Source organism: Rhyacophila brunnea, unplaced genomic scaffold (assembly GCF_057557595.1).
Source record: "Rhyacophila brunnea isolate RB1 unplaced genomic scaffold, BYU_Rbru_1.0 scaffold_13, whole genome shotgun sequence".
Classification (NCBI taxonomy): domain Eukaryota; kingdom Metazoa; phylum Arthropoda; class Insecta; order Trichoptera; family Rhyacophilidae; genus Rhyacophila; species Rhyacophila brunnea.
The window spans coordinates 19635438-19652532 of record NW_028232785.1 but is presented as its reverse complement, the minus strand read 5'-3'; the positions used below and the strand labels follow the sequence as shown (position 1 = coordinate 19652532).

Genomic DNA, 17095 nt, shown 5'->3' with positions numbered 1-17095 from the left:
AAATTCGCGATATTTAATACATAAACACACTAACACTTTTACTCCTATTCGACCGATATTTCGGCCCACCCTACCTATGTGAAAACTCCCACTGGGCCGATTCATAGTTTGGAACCAAATTTACGACTTTTTCAATTTTTTTTGGTCATATTTCGTCTGGTGTAGACACACCACTATATGTGCTCTGTCTTACGTATGACTAATATTTATTTTAGCTTGCACTCTTGTTAATAATCTGTGTCATAATACCCATAACCCCCGTTTCAGACGGGACACCGGTTTCGCGCTCGTATATGAGGCCCTTGTATTCGAATGAAGGGGCCTTTGTATTATGTTTATGAACGCCCAGAGCTAATGAGTCAACGCATAATTTCGCGATATAAATTAGAACATAAAACTGACTGCGGTCATAAAAACATGTGTATCAGCGGCTTGAGAATGTAGCGGCCGACGGAAAAGTTTGCCGGACACGCTTTGACTAATTAGCTCGGGGCGTTCATAAACACAATACAAAGGCCCTTTTATTCGAATATAAAGACCTCCTTCTTATACAGGAGCGCGACACCGGTGTCCCGTCTGAAACGGGCCTAACTCACTTAGTCATAATAGCTTTTCTGTCGAAGTATTTTTCGCCGCCAAAGAGGGTCGTAAAAAATATTGAAACATTATTTTATAACCATTTTAATTTCTTATAATTAATTATTTTTGTTATTTTATATATCAATAAATCATATATTATCAACCTACATTAGGAATTGTGTGATTTTTAAAGACATACGTGACGACGTGACTGAACAAACAAGGAATGTTCACTGTTATTTTAGTTAGTAGTATGTGAAAAAATATATAATTTATATTTTGAGATGAAAATTTAGTACTATTCACATAATTATACTTCATTCCATTATCAGCAGCCCTCGATAGGTATTGTACCGGATGAAAACTGACAAAGATACTTAAACATTGTAACATTCATACATTTATTATACTTAATATTAGGTAAGTAGGTATCTATATAATAACCTAGTAATATTATAATACATAACGCACCCCCAGTAAAATAGTGTCGTAAGTCTGAAATTGGCGTTTTGGAGTTATGAATGTGGTTGGATTCGTTTTTTTTTTACTATTTTAATAAAATACTTTCGTATCCCAAACTCAAATAGTGTAAGAGAAAAAGCGCTTAATACAGTATATTACTTTCCGAAAACTGTTAAATCGATAATAAAATAGTGTTGTAACTAAGTTACGACAGTATTTTACAAGAAGCTTTCTAAAAAACTAAAACAATACTTCAAAAAAATACTGTTGTAACTCTGTTACTACAGTATATTATTGGGTACATATTATAATGTTTGGTGACAGCCCTAGATACTACAGGTAAACAAGTCAGAACAAGTCAAGTGACAGCATCTTGCTGCGAATTAATTTAACGTTTTCAGTTTGATTTAAGTATTAAAATGTATTCAAGAGGGAAAAAAATTGTTATGATGTTGAAGGAGTTCACCATAAATCAAGGTAAGATGCGAAAATATTCAAATTATAATGTTATTGGTGTTTAAATATTATAACGAGAAAGTGAGGTTATGACGTTAAGTCAACTACTACTAACAATAATTATTATTGTACATAATAGTATTCATAATAATTTCAATTCTATGTTTACTATTTCTAAATACTTTTATACAAATAATTACTACTTTCCGAACAGATACAGTGCATTGTATTATATCAACGCGTGAGGTCATCCACATATTATTATTTATTGTGAATTAAGATCTTATATTAACACTTATGTACGCAGTAATAATATTCTGTCTAGTGTGTGATATTACTCGATTACTGCATACTTATAAATATGCTCATTGGGTGAGATTTCATTACATTTAAAACCTTGTAACCTTGCTATACTGAACATTGTTTCCATTTTTCATTACAGACAATGTTGACAAAGAGTCTTCAACTATCGTAAATGCAGAAGAATCTCGGATGACAAACAATGAAGAAGGAGTGAACATTGAAGGTATTTTTGTTGTGTAGTAACGATAGTTTAGTTATATAACTATTTTAATTGAAATTTTATAAAATAACTATATTGATTTTCTCTTTTCATTCCAGAAAATGTTGAAGAGGAATTTTCGGTGATTGCTAATTCAGAACCAGGAGTGTCTCAGGAAGCGAATAACTTGATGTATATTGCAGATTCCATTGTTATGGCCGATAATATAATTTACGAATACATAGATGAATGCCCACCACAAGGACCTGTTTCTTTGAATAACAGTAGAGAGGGTAAGGTATATTTTTTGGAAAACTCAACTACAATAAATTTTCTAATTTAATTATGTATTATTATAAAATTAAGATACCAATTCCATGTTATTACTTACGTAGAATTGGGCTTCTAACATTATTTAGATGCTAATCTCCCTATGTAAAACAACATTATTGATAATCATTATCTTTTTCTTTACAGCTGGTACATTCCACACTACTCAGATTTCACCGAAAAAAAAAACACGTAAGCGAAAATGTAATCCAAAAATGTGGAAAGATAATTTAAAGAAATATAAAAGGAATTTGGGACAGTCATACAAAACTAATTCAGGAAAAGAGGTAAAACCGAGGACCGTTGGACCTAACTGTTCAGAAAAATGTCGTCTGAAGTGTCCGATACTTATTCAAGAAGAAGACAGAAAACATTTTTTTCAAAAATTTTGGGACTTGGGAGATCTTGGGATGCAGCGTAATTTTCTCACTAGTTGCATGGATATTATTGTTCCCAAGTATTCAAACAAAAAAACTGGAAGCAACAGAGGCAACAATTTTCGTTATAAACTTCTATTAAATGGAAATAGAATACACGTATGCAAAAAATACTTTATCAACACATTTGGGGTGAGTGAAAGGTACTGCTCTACTGCGTGGAAAAAAAGAGATCTCCTTTTTGGAACGCCAATTCCAGAACAAAGAGGTCACCATGCCAATCACAAAAAAATTGATGACGTTTTAAAAAATGATATAAGAGCTCACATTAAGTCTTTCCCAGTGATCGAGTCACATTATTTACGTGCACAGACGTCTAGATTGTACTTGGATGGTAAATTAACAATTGCTGAAATGTATCGGTTATACAAAAAACAACAAGCTGACAACAATATGCCATATGAAAAAGAACACGTATACGCATCCATATTTAATAACGAATTTAATATTGGCTTCTTTAAGCCTAAAAAAGATTTGTGCATTGAATGCGACCTATACAATAATTCTTCACCAGAAGAAAAAGAAAAAATCCAAGAAAAGTATGAGGCACATCAACATGAAAAAAAAGAGGCAAGGGATGAAAAGACTAAAGACGTAGCAGAGTCTCGAGCTAATGGCCAAAATAGCGTCATTAATGTAGCTGTATATGATTTGCAAGCTGTGTTACCGCTTCCTTGCGGAAACGTGTCAACTTTCTATTATAAACGAAAGTTGGCAATGTACAATTTTACAGTCTATAATATCACTGAAAGTATCGCAAACTGCTACATGTGGGACGAGAGTCAAGCTGCACGAGGATCTAATGAAATTGGTAGCTGTGTACTCGATTACATTATTATTATTAAACTGGCGCTAGGGGCCGTTCAGGTCCATGGCCGACTGCACAACGTTTTTCCAGGCATCTCTGTCCAGCGCTCTCTCTTCCCAGTTGACTATCCCCAGCCTTTCCGCATCCCTTTGAATGTTGTCCGCCCATCTCCGTCGAGGGCGGCCAAGAGGTCGAGTGCCAGCTGGTGTGCCTTTGTAAATCCTATAGAGAGTTCTAGATCGTTCAGATCGTACAACGTGGCCCGCCCATCTGAGCCTTCTTGACCTCAGAATATTAGTGATTCTAGGTTGGTATCGGTCGAAGAGCTCAACCCTCTGGAAACATTGGAATAAGAAACTCCTCGTTCGAGAGAACCTCTCTCTTCAAGTACTTGGGCTCCAACATTACCTCTAAAAATGAAATGTCCCTAGAGCTCTCTGACCGACTGAGAAGTGGAAATGCAGCGTACTTCGCGCTGAGTCGTCTGTTCAGGTCCAAAATGCTGTCCATCAAAACGAAATTCCGGGTGTATAACGTGGTCATCAAGCCAATCGTCATGTATGGATGTGAAACGTGGGGTTTAACAGAAAAACAAGAAAAGGCGCTCCAAGTGTTTGAAAACAGAATCCTCCGGAGAATACTTGGACCCGTCAATGAGAACCACTCGATTACATTGAGTGTGAAAAATATCACCACATTGAGCATTTTATTTTTTACAGCGACAATTGTGCCGGGCAGAATAAAAATAAACACATTGCAGCAATGTATTTATATGCCTTAGGGAATTCACAAAAAATTAAAACGATCTCCCATAAGTTTTTGGTCACCGGGCATACACAAAATGAAGGTGATAGTGTCCATTCTACAATTGAGCAGCAGAAGACTAGGGCTCTAAAAAGTGGACCGATATTTGTGCCCAGCCAAATGATTACCATTGTACAAACAAGTAAGAAAACAGGACAACCATACATAGTTAAACCTATGACGACAAATAATTTTCACAACATGAAAAAACTAGCAGATGAAATCGGTAAAAATTACAACACGGATGAAAATGGAGAAAAAGTTTTGTGGCAGAAGATTAAAGTTATAAAAGTAGACAGGGACTATCCATACATTATTTTTTTTAAAACCAGTTATCATTAAGAATTTAGGAAATTGAATGTTCGTCAACGGCAAAGAGGTAAACCGTTACCAATGAATGGTCTCAATTTATCCAAAGCATATCAAGAGCTGCCAAAAATAACGGCAATTAAAAAGAAGGATTTGCTTTCTCTCTGCACTGCTAAACATCATGAATTTTATTATGATTTTTTTGCTTCTCTTCCAAGTGATGATTAAAAATTAAAAATTGTACCTAGAAATTTTATTTGCACATTAAATAAAAAAAAAGTATTTTTTTGTTGTTTTGAACTAATAATTATATTTTTCTTATTTTTTTCAATAAATCTTTAAAGCTTGTACCATGTCTTAATATTTTGAAAACCTGTGCCCAACGAATTAGAGTTAAAATTATTAGTGTGATGGTAGGGAATTTTCATAGAAAGTATTGAGTTAATTCAAATTTTACCATGAAAATTTCAAATTTCCTAATAAAATACAGTCGTAACTCAGAAATATTCAAATATCTCCATTTTTATATGTTTTAGAGAAAAATGATGAATACAGTTGAAAATAGATCATGTTTTTCTATAAAAATGAGTAATAATTTTTACATTCACACTTTTCCTGTATTTACAAAGAATATTTGAAACTTCAAATGGCTCTCCTGCAAAATGCCAATTTCTGGATTACTACAGTATTTTACTGGGGGTGCGATAATTTATATCTCTTTAAATAAATTAAAATAAAATACGTTTTCGAATGCTGTCGTAATGGCCACTGAAACATGTGTCATAAGGTTCCTAATAGTGTACAATATCAATAAAAAAGTCAAGACTACTGAGGGACAAATCAAGTCACGTGAATATTTTTAATGAACAATACTTCTTGGCAGCCCCAATCTACGTAGAGCTGGGACTGAACGACGAGTACCGTCGGTACGACCATTGATTTGTCATCAACCAATCATCTAACGGAGAGGACGATCGCACCCCTCCAGAATGCGATGCTTTCGGAACGTACAGCTTCTGGAACGGTATGCAAGGGTTGGTGGATTAGGCAGCCAATCCTCAAACCACTATGACGGCCACTGGCCTGTAACAAAAAATCGAAGAGGGTTTTGGGGACAAGTGCACGCATAATAAAACTTGTGAGGATACGGCCAAAATCCTCACTGGGAAACGCGTCGAGATTATAAATACAAGCTAGGCGACAGGTGAGTGCTCTATCAATAGAGTCTATCTACTTAGGTAGGTACCATATAATAATAATTAAGTAAGTATAAAGTTTCATCAAATTTACCTTCTTTTTTAAAGAGTTTGTTCATCGATTTATGTTTCTGTACGATTTATCTGAATTCAATATATATTATGTACCTAATAACAAAACCATTAAAGTAATAATAAGTAAACTTATTAGAACTTATAGCTAAAGATTGCTGACGTCACAAACAGTGCTATACGCTATATGGTGGAAAATCGGTTAAATAGCTTATAAAGAATTTGGGAATCTCATATATACGACCCTACGTCTAGTAACGCCACACTGTGTACAGAAATGGGATTCTTGGATTTGCAGATTCTTATTAATTGCTCCAAACTCCTTCGTAAGTACCTACTATTATTTCACAATCAGCCCCAGTTTTGTTCTTTTTCATCACAGCATGGACACCATCAACCTTAAAATTGGTGTAGCATTTCAATATAACAAAAAATTGATTGAAGCATTTAATATGTTGTATTTAGGTACTCAAAATGATTTGAATATTTATGTTTTGGCCCTTACAATTAATTTTCTGCCCAATTGGTCAGTTTTCTATGTTTGTTGAAAATTCCTCGTACCTACTTCATAGTTTTATGCGTAACACGTCATCGTATTATAATATTGTTAGATTGTATGTGGAATGCTAGATTAGGACATAGTTAGAATACTTAATTACGTTACAACATTTCTGATCCACGTATAATAATCACGGTGTTTTTCTCACCCCTGCTTTTGTTTTATTTCGTAGAACTAGAACTACGAACACATGTATTGATTGTGTAATGTTTGAAGCTTTCACGGTTGTTTTTTATCGTAGTAGATTTTTGGGTTTCCACTGTGTGTCCTTCTTCCTTATGTACTCGACGTTTCGGGCTCGTTGCAGAGGTCATTATCCTGACATGATATGCTTTATGATGAAAATGTAGCGTAGGTATGTGAATGTAAACGTTGCTCTAATAATGTCAAAAGGAATCCTTTTAGCTAAGAGCAAACGTTGCTCAGAGTAATCTGTCAATCGTTACGACCAGGGATACCGGCTCGAATATTGGATTTTGCTGATTGTGCCAGAAGCCATGACGTTTTTAACGGTAATCCATCATCCCTATTAATATTTTCAAGGTTTCTATGGATTTCAATAGCCTCCTTTAACAATCGTGCGAAATATCCTTTATTTCCCCAATTTATACCCAATATCTTGGTTTCAAAGTCAAATTTGTATCCTGTATCCATCGAGTGCTCGGTAATTGTCGACTTCGTTTAATGTTTAAGTCGGTATGGCCTCTCGTATTCACTCACACGCTTCTTTATTGTTCTAGAAGTTTGGCCTATATACTTTTTTGACGCACGGTGGAAACCCAAAAATCTACTACGATACACGTATTGATGTCGTTGTTCACAATTTTAGGTGCAATAATTGACGCTTTTGATTTTTTCGTGTTACATTTTTTATGCCTACACATCTGTAGTCCTTCCATAATACCTACTCCAATAAGTTTTTTTTAGATCAATTAATTATAAGATGCTGATTGATAATATTGTAATTCTCCAGTGCTCGACATAATATAAGAGTTCATGAACCTAAGTGCTCGATAATTTTCCTAAAATATTAACATATATACCTACCTATCCAATTTTAAGTAGGTAGTACCTTCCTACATTAATAAAAAAATAAGTGTGTTCTATTTTTCATTATTATTATTATGCCCTAACTACTTACCTACGGTCAAATTATTTTTTCCACGAGATGGAGCGATAATTATTTTGCCGATTTCACGAACCGGAACGGCGCTCCAGTGCGCTTCAGGCCATTTCGGGTCATTCCTTCTCTTAAAAATTTGATGCTTATGCGTCAATTACATTGAGCTACTTTACGATCTGTTTGTTGACGAATTTAAAAGCGGGCGATTCAGCTACTGCGATTGTGATGATGACACACAAGCTTTCCATTCGCTGAGAAGCCAACAAGCAAGCGACTATTTCGACAGAACGTAGTTGATTTTTTACCGGGAGGTCGCTACTACGATCTACTGCGCAGACGCAGTAGGCCCACACGTCAGCGTGTAGCGTGTAAAGTTGACCGGCTTTCAACATTTTCGGTAGACTGTTTACAATCTGCTTGCTAGCTTGTTCGATGATTGTAAATTCATATTATTTCATATAAATTCAATTAAAGTACCTAGCTGAATGTCATTGAGGCTTTAGCGGCATTTTTTTCCACTACGCTTCTTTCCTAATCCCCTTCCCCATAATATCAGCTAGTTCAACTACGTCTTTTAATGTTGATGCATTTTCCAAGTAATATTTTTCTTAACGTTGGTAAATGCAACCTCTTGCCAACCACAATTATTACAATCAGGATCGTGATCCAAAATACAAGAATAATCATGATTTATATTATAATGTTGTATCATTTATTACCAGTTGACATTATTACCTACCTACTATTAATTTTGTTGTCTTGCAATATGTCTTGTGATTTTTTAGATTCAGTATGAATATAATCATAAGATTATTAATGGTCCCCACAAGATTTCTGTTATTTTAAGGGATATATATTATTTTCATCCGAGGACAACGGGTAGGTACTATAATTTTTGCCAAAATTATAAATTTCATGAACTACACATGGTGATAAAAAATGACAACGCAGTCTATGTCATAATGTTTATGGTACACAACTAGAGTATACTAGTCTATGGTAAATAATTTGTCACGTGGCGTCGTGAAGTTGTTGAATATTTGATGTTAAATTACGCATAAAATGGAAGTAAAAACCGAACCAAACGATGAAATATTGCGTGATGATGCGGCGAAAGAAGTCAGCGAAGGTGCTTACCGACGGATTGACATAAACCACATCAAGAGCGAGAGTCGATTTGACGTTTCAGTCAAACAGGAAAATATCGAGGACGTCAGCAACAGTATCCACTTCAAGGAGGTGAGTAGAATTCCTTATTTGTTTAGGCGTTGGTACCTATTCATAATTTTCTTAACAAATTCTAAGTCGGAAAATAGGCAGGCACGACTATTCTAAAAATTAACCGTAAAGTAGTTATCAAAGGAGCATTTGATGCGGCTTTCGTGTTTGGCCTTACGCAAAGATGGCGGTGCCTCACGCCAATGCGTCAACTACGCAGCCATAAACTAAATAATTTTATTTCCGAAAACAGTTATTAATAATATTTAACCCCAAATATTCTGTAATTTTTATGAATTAAAACAAATAAAGGGAATACAATCAGCTCATGGATAGGACGCGACAGTCCTGACAAACTGCAAAGCCAAAATTAGACGCTATCTAGCAATAAGAATGTAACCAGAGAGATAAATAATCAAGGAAATATGGGACAAGGGGGTTAAAAAAAACCATCAAAGAAGAATACAAGGCGAAAAATACGATCTACATCTCAAGGGACTTCAGAGTTAATTTAACCATCAAAAAAACAATTCATTTAACTCGAAAAAATATACGTATAAAATTAAAACAAAAAAATGTGAATTGCCCGATTGCATTAGGACATGCAAAAATTATGAACGCTTCAAACGTAAATGGTGTGTTATCGGACACTAATGGTTGACTCTACAAAATTTTAATAAATATATACCTACTTAATTATTATTCAACCTATGTACGCGAATAGTATAATAAATAATCAGAACATCACGACTAGCTTCAACCTATTTTGAATAGTGTTAAATGTTGGTAGATGTGGTGCATGTTAGCCACCACACGACAAGACATAAAAAAAACATGTTCATAGCTTTGTGATAATATTAAACTTATGAAAGTTAATTACGCTGGAATGTCACTCAGTGAGTATAAAATCACTTGATTATAATGGTGATACTGTTACATTTTATTTATAATAATGTTATTTTCAGAAGCGTGAATACGGTCTGATCAATATAAAGTCTGAGAACGATAATGAGGGAATTGTCATCAAAGAGGAATTTGTTGACAACGCAATCCACCAAATCAAAAATGAGAGTCCTCAACCTGGCTGCTCCGATCCACAATACAGGCCATTAGATCAGGTACGTTCATATATAATAATGTTTTTTTTAATCCCTATAGAATTTTAAATTGTAAAAATTATACGAGTAACTTTTATATTTTTTTATCCGAAAGATCGATATTAACCCTGGAAAGACATTTCAGAGATAAGGCGATTGCAAATTTACTATTCTCAACAAAGCAAATTATGTACGCCCAATTTGAGTACTATCGGCTGTATTGTCTTTTGATTTGAATGAGGTGTCAAATATCACAACTTTGGAGGCAAATTGATGGGTCCATTTCTCGAAATCGATAACTTATTGCCGAATCGTTATTTGGCACATTGTGTCATCCCGTTTAAACCAAACTTGTTCTTCTTATTGTGCCATCCCCTAGCGGAGGTCGGCCATTATCAAGGCGAAGGCCATCTTATCTTTGTCGTCTGCTACCCTGAACAATTTAGTGGAGCTGCACTCGTACCAATCACGGAGGTTCTTAAGCCATGAAATGCGGCGCCGTCTTCAGCTACGCTTCCCATTGATCTTTCCTTGAATGACAAAATGGGGAATGCTGTATTTTTGTCCACTCATAATGTGGCCGAGGCACTGTAGTTTCCTGGTTTTGATACTACGTAGAACTTCTCGGTCCTCCCCCATTCGATTGAGAATTTCATCATTTTGTCACCCGGTTAGTCCAAAGAATTTTGAGGATGCGTCTATACAGCCACATCTCGAAAGCTTCAAGTCTCCGTGACATCTCTTCGTTTAGAAACCAAGCTACATCCGATTAAATGTCAATGATAATTTCAAAAAATATCATATCAAAATATGGTTCGGTGACCATCCCCATTCACCGTACCGCGTTTTCCGTCCATATTTTTGTAAAAATATATTCAAATATTGTCACCAGCACCGCTACCGTACCGAACGGCATTGTGCCATGTGCATTTTTGTCATGTTATGCATTGTATAGAGTCTATGGGGACTCGTCTGGATTGGTCTTACTTCATACGCGGAGATTTTCCTTATTGACAACCCGTTAAGCCAAAAGTAAGCCTTATCCGCTGAATGTAATTTTGCGTTAGAATGCAATTAAGGGATGTGAATATCGACAACTGATTTAAAAGTAAAATTGTATGTTTAATTGACTATTTTTTTATTCAACGAATAATTCAGAAGATTTAAGAATGTTAAATTCTATTTATTGACCATACATAATCTTGAAAACACTAGGATCACCTGAATCCCGCGACTAGCTCTAGTGTTAAGTTTAGAATCCGGATCAACAAATAATAAATAGTTTTTTTCTCATTATTTGGAACTATCCAAATTATTTCAATATGAAGTCAAGTAAAACTCATCAGATGTTTAGATTTAGTTTATATTCTCTTTTTTTGTTCAATTAAAGTACACATAATTATTACAGACGTTCAGTTTTCTTTAGTAGGTTCTTAAATTAATTTCTAATTAATCTACTTTTAATAAATATATTTTAATTAGGTAAGTATAATTATCTAAAATTTATTATATTATTATATACTTGGTACCTATTCAATTACACAGTATGTTGAAAAATAGTCATTACTCCTAAATTAAAAAGGGCCTCTAGTTGAGAGCCGCTGGTCTAGTATTATTTTCACTTCCAACTTTATTATGTTAGAGTTGACTTCTAAGCAAATCTTTAAGAATACAATTTTGGGCCTTTAGTAGAGAACCCCTGATTTAATATTATAATCAGGGCTTGAAATGGACCGGAACGCACCGGAGCGCCGTTCCTGTTCGTGAAATCGGTAAAATTATCGCTCCGTCTCGTGGAATAAATAATTTGACCGTCTGAGCTGGATAGGCCATATAATAGAAAATCTAGAAAATGAAATTTTTTTTTTATAAAACTTTGATAACTTTACTATGTAAAAATCTTCAGAAAACTGTCAAGCGCTCCGTTTCGTAAATTTTTCCATTTCGAGCGCTGATTATAATATACATTTGAACTTTAATTATGCATATTGTTTAGTTATATTTTCAAAAAATAAAAATTATGAAAATTAAGCTGTCAAAATACATAGTTTCGATGCAATATTAGGGAACATAATCATATTTTATTTATTTTAATGTTATTGCACTGAATATACCAGCTTTCTTCTTTTTGTAGGCTTCTACCCAGCAATGTTTCACGCAACAACATCACAGTAAACCACTGAATATCGCTAAAAAAGATACAGTTGACGATAACATAGTTAAAAACAAAATAGCACATGCGACTCATACAAATATGGTGATACAGCATTCAGAGATAACTATAGGTATATCAAACGTCAAACGGGAGGTTCAGAAATTATACTTGCCAAAGGAGGTTCGAATAATGTTGAGAAGAGTTACATGTTTTTCACGTAACTATATTTGCAATGATTGTTGTGGAGTATTTGAATCTGTAAATCATCTAAATATTCATTACACTACATGCATAAAGTCTCAGCATCATGAGTCATATAAGAAGCATATTGTTGAAAAATCATATAAAACCTCGAACCGTAGTAAAAGTATTCACAAAATTGGTGAAAAATTACACCAATGCGATGTGTGTTTTAAAAAATTTCTGCAAATTGGTGTTTTGAATAAACATAAAATGACACATACTGGTGAAAAACGTCATCAATGTGATGTATGTTTTAAAAAATTTCTGCACTTTGGTAATCTAAAAACTCATAAAATGAAGCATACTAATGAAAAAGGACATCAATGCGATGTATGCCTTAAAAAATTTCTGCATGTTGATTACCTGAAAAGACATAAAATGACACATACTGGTGAAAAACCACATCGATGCGATGTGTGTTTTAAAAACTTTCTCCAACTTGGTGTTTTGAATAGACATAAAATGACACATACCGATGGAAAACGTCATCAATGTGATGTATGTTTAAAATTCTTTCTACACATTGGTAATCTAAAAACGCATAAAATGACACATACTAGTGAAAAACGATATCAATGCGACGTGTGTCTTAAAAAATTTCTGCATATTGATTACCTGAAAAAACATAAAATGACACATACTGGTGAAAAACCACATCAATGCGACGTGTGTTTTAAAAACTTTATGCGAATTGGTCATCTCAAAACACATAAAATGACACATACTGGTGAAAAACCACACCAATGTGATGTGTGTTTTAAAAACTTTCTGAAAATTAGTGATTTGAATACACATAAAATGACACATACTGGTGAAAAATGTCATCAATGTGATGTTTGTTTAAAAAAATATCTGCATATTAACTATCTCAAAAAACATAAAATGTCACATACTGGTGAAAAACCACATGAATGCGATGTGTGTTCTAAAAGATTTCTACGTTTAAGTGATCTCAAAAGACATAAAATGACACATACTGGTAAAAAATCACACTAATGCCATGTGTATTTTAAAAAGTTTCACGGAATTAGTCTCAAAATACAAAAAATGACACATACAGGTGAAAATCTTCATTAATGCCATGTGTGTTTTAAAAAAATATCTACAAATTAGTCGTCTCAAAATACATAAAATGCTCATCGTTTAAGACACACATCGCATTGATGTGATTCTTAAAAGATTTCTGCAAATTGGCGTTCTCAAAAGACATACCATGAAACATACTACTAAAAAAACACACTAATGCGAGGTCCGTTTTAAAACAAATAATAATTTATCATCAAAATGACACTGACTGGTTACATGGCATTACAACTATAACAATGCGTCGTTTGTTTATAATGTAAAAAGGGATGGCACGGAAAATTGTTTTCGGTTCTTGCTCAAACGACTCAAAACTACTCGACGTTCCAGCTCTTAAAATCCGCTAGTCCTTACTTTACCTATCTCGTCTAAAAATGTTTTCGTCCATATTTGCTCGCGTTTGACGCCTTGGTTTATAGGTAATCTTGACATGGTTTATGGCATGATGTTCTTAGAAGTGCTACCAATTTTGGTAAGAAAATTTGTATTTTTTTATCGAATCGACTGATATTTGTACCACTGTTTAATGGATAACTGGCAACTGAGAGACTGGGAGACTAGCATGTCGCGTTTCCTCAGTTTCAGTTGCGGATACTTTGAAACTGAGAGACTCCAGTTTTACCGTCAGCGAGCTGCCATTTAAATACATTAGCTAGATACTGGAGTTTCAGTTCCGGCGGATTTTAGTTGCTGCGTCGCCGGAGGGCCTTCCTATTAGTTTTTGATAAATTCAATCATTTTTTTATGATTGTTCAGTGTGTACATGATTTTGGTGCAAATTTATATATATTAAATTACGATAAGGGAGTGATGATTGATGACTTATAAAGAACAATGATGCACATTGGGTGATGTTTTAGGAAATGGGAGTGCAGCGCACGCGCACGATGTTAGAAAAGCCGCCGCTGAGACTCGCCCCAGGGCTTTTCCATTGCAAACATTTTCCTATCAATTTATTAAAATAGTTTTTTTGCAACATTCGTTTATTGCTATAATTTTAATTATAACATGTTTCCAATTTTATTACCGATTGAAGAAAACATGAGGTTAAATAAATTTTATTTCATTTTACCATAATTAATGTTTAAATGTTTTATTAAGAATAATAAGTATTCAATGGTTTACTCACTGATCATTTTTTTATAACAATATGGTCTGTATATTATTAAGTTATGTTTTTGTATAAGTACCTAATAATTAAAATACATGGCAAACCTATACATAGCTACATATTTAATTACACACTCCTGAAATGTAATTTGATTATACCTAGGTAATACGTAGATGTAAAAATATAATAAAGCTTTTGTTTATTCATCTAATTAATTGTAAATTAAATGCCTCATACAAAATAAAATACCTTATCATAATTAATAATTAATGATCATTAATGAGCTGTTAACAGAAAATGGTAACAGAAAACAGCTGATTATTTATATAATTTAGTTTGGCTATACCTACCCTATTACACTACATTTTGAAGCAGAGTTTTGAATGTGTGAGTGACATTCGAAAATGAAAAACATTATAGACGTGCGTTAGTGTGTATTGCAACTATATAATACACCAATATTGAATGGGCTTCAGTGTATAAACTGAGATCGTTAGCAGTCATCAGAATGAAGAACAAACTTAGAGTGACGTGCCTTGATACGTTTATCAAGTGTGACACAACACAAAGGTGCACGCGCCCAGCGCCATCTTTAGATTAATAAAACCTGAGCATATCTTTTTGCACAAGCAACGAGTGGTCCACTGTTCAGCTGTCAAAATCAGATCCTTGATTGATTGACATATTGATTCGCACTTTCTCGTTTCAAATAGTATACAAAATTCTCAAATCAAATATATTAATAAATTATAAATAATATACATTCCTATTATTCGTCAGCTGTCAAAGTCAGACTAGTCCTTCACACAAAAACCGGTGGTAGGTAATATAGATTTCCAAAAAATATGTAGCATTGATATATGCATTACATTTTGTAGAAGGAGTGTTAATGTTAGTGCAATATTTATCATGTAACTTATCTATTCAAATCAAATCATTCACTGTGTGAACACGACAGATGCGTCAGTATGAGCACTCTATAGAAAAATGACAGGTCATCCTTAGCGCTAGGCCACAGTTACGGGCGGGTGGCTGCGCGGCGGCGTCTTGAGCAACTGAAACGTATCACTGCGTGTGATATACCAAAAATTTAAATACATGGAGGTATTTAAATTGTTGTTTTTACAGCATATGAATGCTGTTTTCATTACTAAGCAATTTAAAGAAAAGGATGTTTCTGTTCCATTTAGATACAAAAAATCATTAGGTATGCATTGAATGTCGATTTCGACAAAAACGAATATTCGACAAACCAATCTATAGCGACGATTACGTTGATCGGTGGTTACTCAGTGGAAGACATTCGGCCATAAACTCTAACACGAAAAGGAATCGAAACGATTTGCCAGACGAAAATTAGACTGAACTTTTGAAATCACCATGGTCCCCACAAAAGGGCGGGCTGACAGGGCTGTAGCCCGGGGGATCGACCAGATAAGTGAAATAAATGAACATGACAATTTTGCTCTAATCGTTAAAAAATCGCCTGCGGCGCTACTTTTCTTCAGACGTATTAACATTTTAAAATAATATGTGGGTGTGTAATAGCATTTTTTTGTTGTTTGTTAATACACTGAATAACCTTAATTTTACCTCGAACACCATTTGAAAAATGATACTATAGAACGTCATGTTGCCTTTAACCTTAGTGCTACGTAGTGGGCCCGCCAAACTGGACTGGGGGCCCGCTTCATCGTGTGGCGGCCATGGAAATCACTATATACTTTTATTCAAGTAATATGATGTTTTTACAATTTTATATTTTACAAATATTTATTTGTATTGTTGTTTGTTTGTTTATTTTTTTATGCAATTCGTGGCATAGGAAAAGTTTCTTTAAATGATATTTAAATATTATAATTTTCTTTAGTAGGTAAGAAGTTTGGCGAGAAGTCAGTTCCGGCACCTTTTTTATAAAAAAAGCCCTGAGTACCTACATCGATAACAAAACGTGAAGCAGGGTATCAAAACACATATAATCACCAATTTTTAGAACCTACCACAATGTGCAGTTTCCGTGTTTTAAAAAATAGTTTAGTAACAGCTACCATCTCACTCGTCGACTTAATAACGTCTGGCAATGACATTAATTTGGACGAAGCATCTGGAAATAAAAATATCACTCACTTTTTTGTCGGGTCTGCCGAATGGCATAATCTGTTCTAACGCCATTACAATAAAGATGATATTGCTATAAATTCCCGATGCTTTTTGTTGGGTCTGCCGGACGGTTCGGCTCGAACTGGTTCACTCAAATGAACATTGACACTAGAAACACTGTTCAAACGCCATTACAACAAAGGTGATATTGCTATAAATTCCCGATGAGTGATATCGCATAATGGAAATTGCGTGACGTCTACCTATACATGTGCGAATGTCACTGTGCGTGAATTTACTGACTAGCTACTGTATTGAATGCGTTGTCCATTAATAATGTCATTGTCGTCTGGAGAATAATCCATGTATTCACATCAGAAAACATGGTGTCGACACCATTTCTGATTATTTTTTATAAATCAGTGACCACCCCTCCATAGGTGGCTTCAGT

At 34.3% G+C, this 17095-nt stretch overlaps 1 protein-coding gene and 1 long non-coding RNA gene across 2 annotated transcripts; both read left to right on the top strand.

Moving 5' to 3' along the window:
• Positions 1-1369: 1369 nt before the first annotated feature.
• On the top strand, positions 1370-5626 carry LOC147076835 (uncharacterized). The gene is made up of 5 exons (XM_085940936.1): positions 1370-1518; positions 1940-2023; positions 2119-2292; positions 2477-3583; positions 5571-5626. The coding sequence occupies exons 1-5, from the start codon at positions 1461-1463 to the stop codon at positions 5624-5626; spliced, it is 1479 nt and encodes a 492-aa protein (XP_085797062.1). The 5' UTR covers positions 1370-1460.
• A 2984-nt stretch (positions 5627-8610) lies between these two features.
• On the top strand, positions 8611-14801 carry LOC147076834 (uncharacterized). Its single transcript, XR_015069712.1, has 3 exons — positions 8611-8876; positions 9821-9973; positions 12087-14801. It is a non-coding gene; the product is annotated as an uncharacterized LOC147076834 (long non-coding RNA).
• Positions 14802-17095: the final 2294 nt, after the last annotated feature.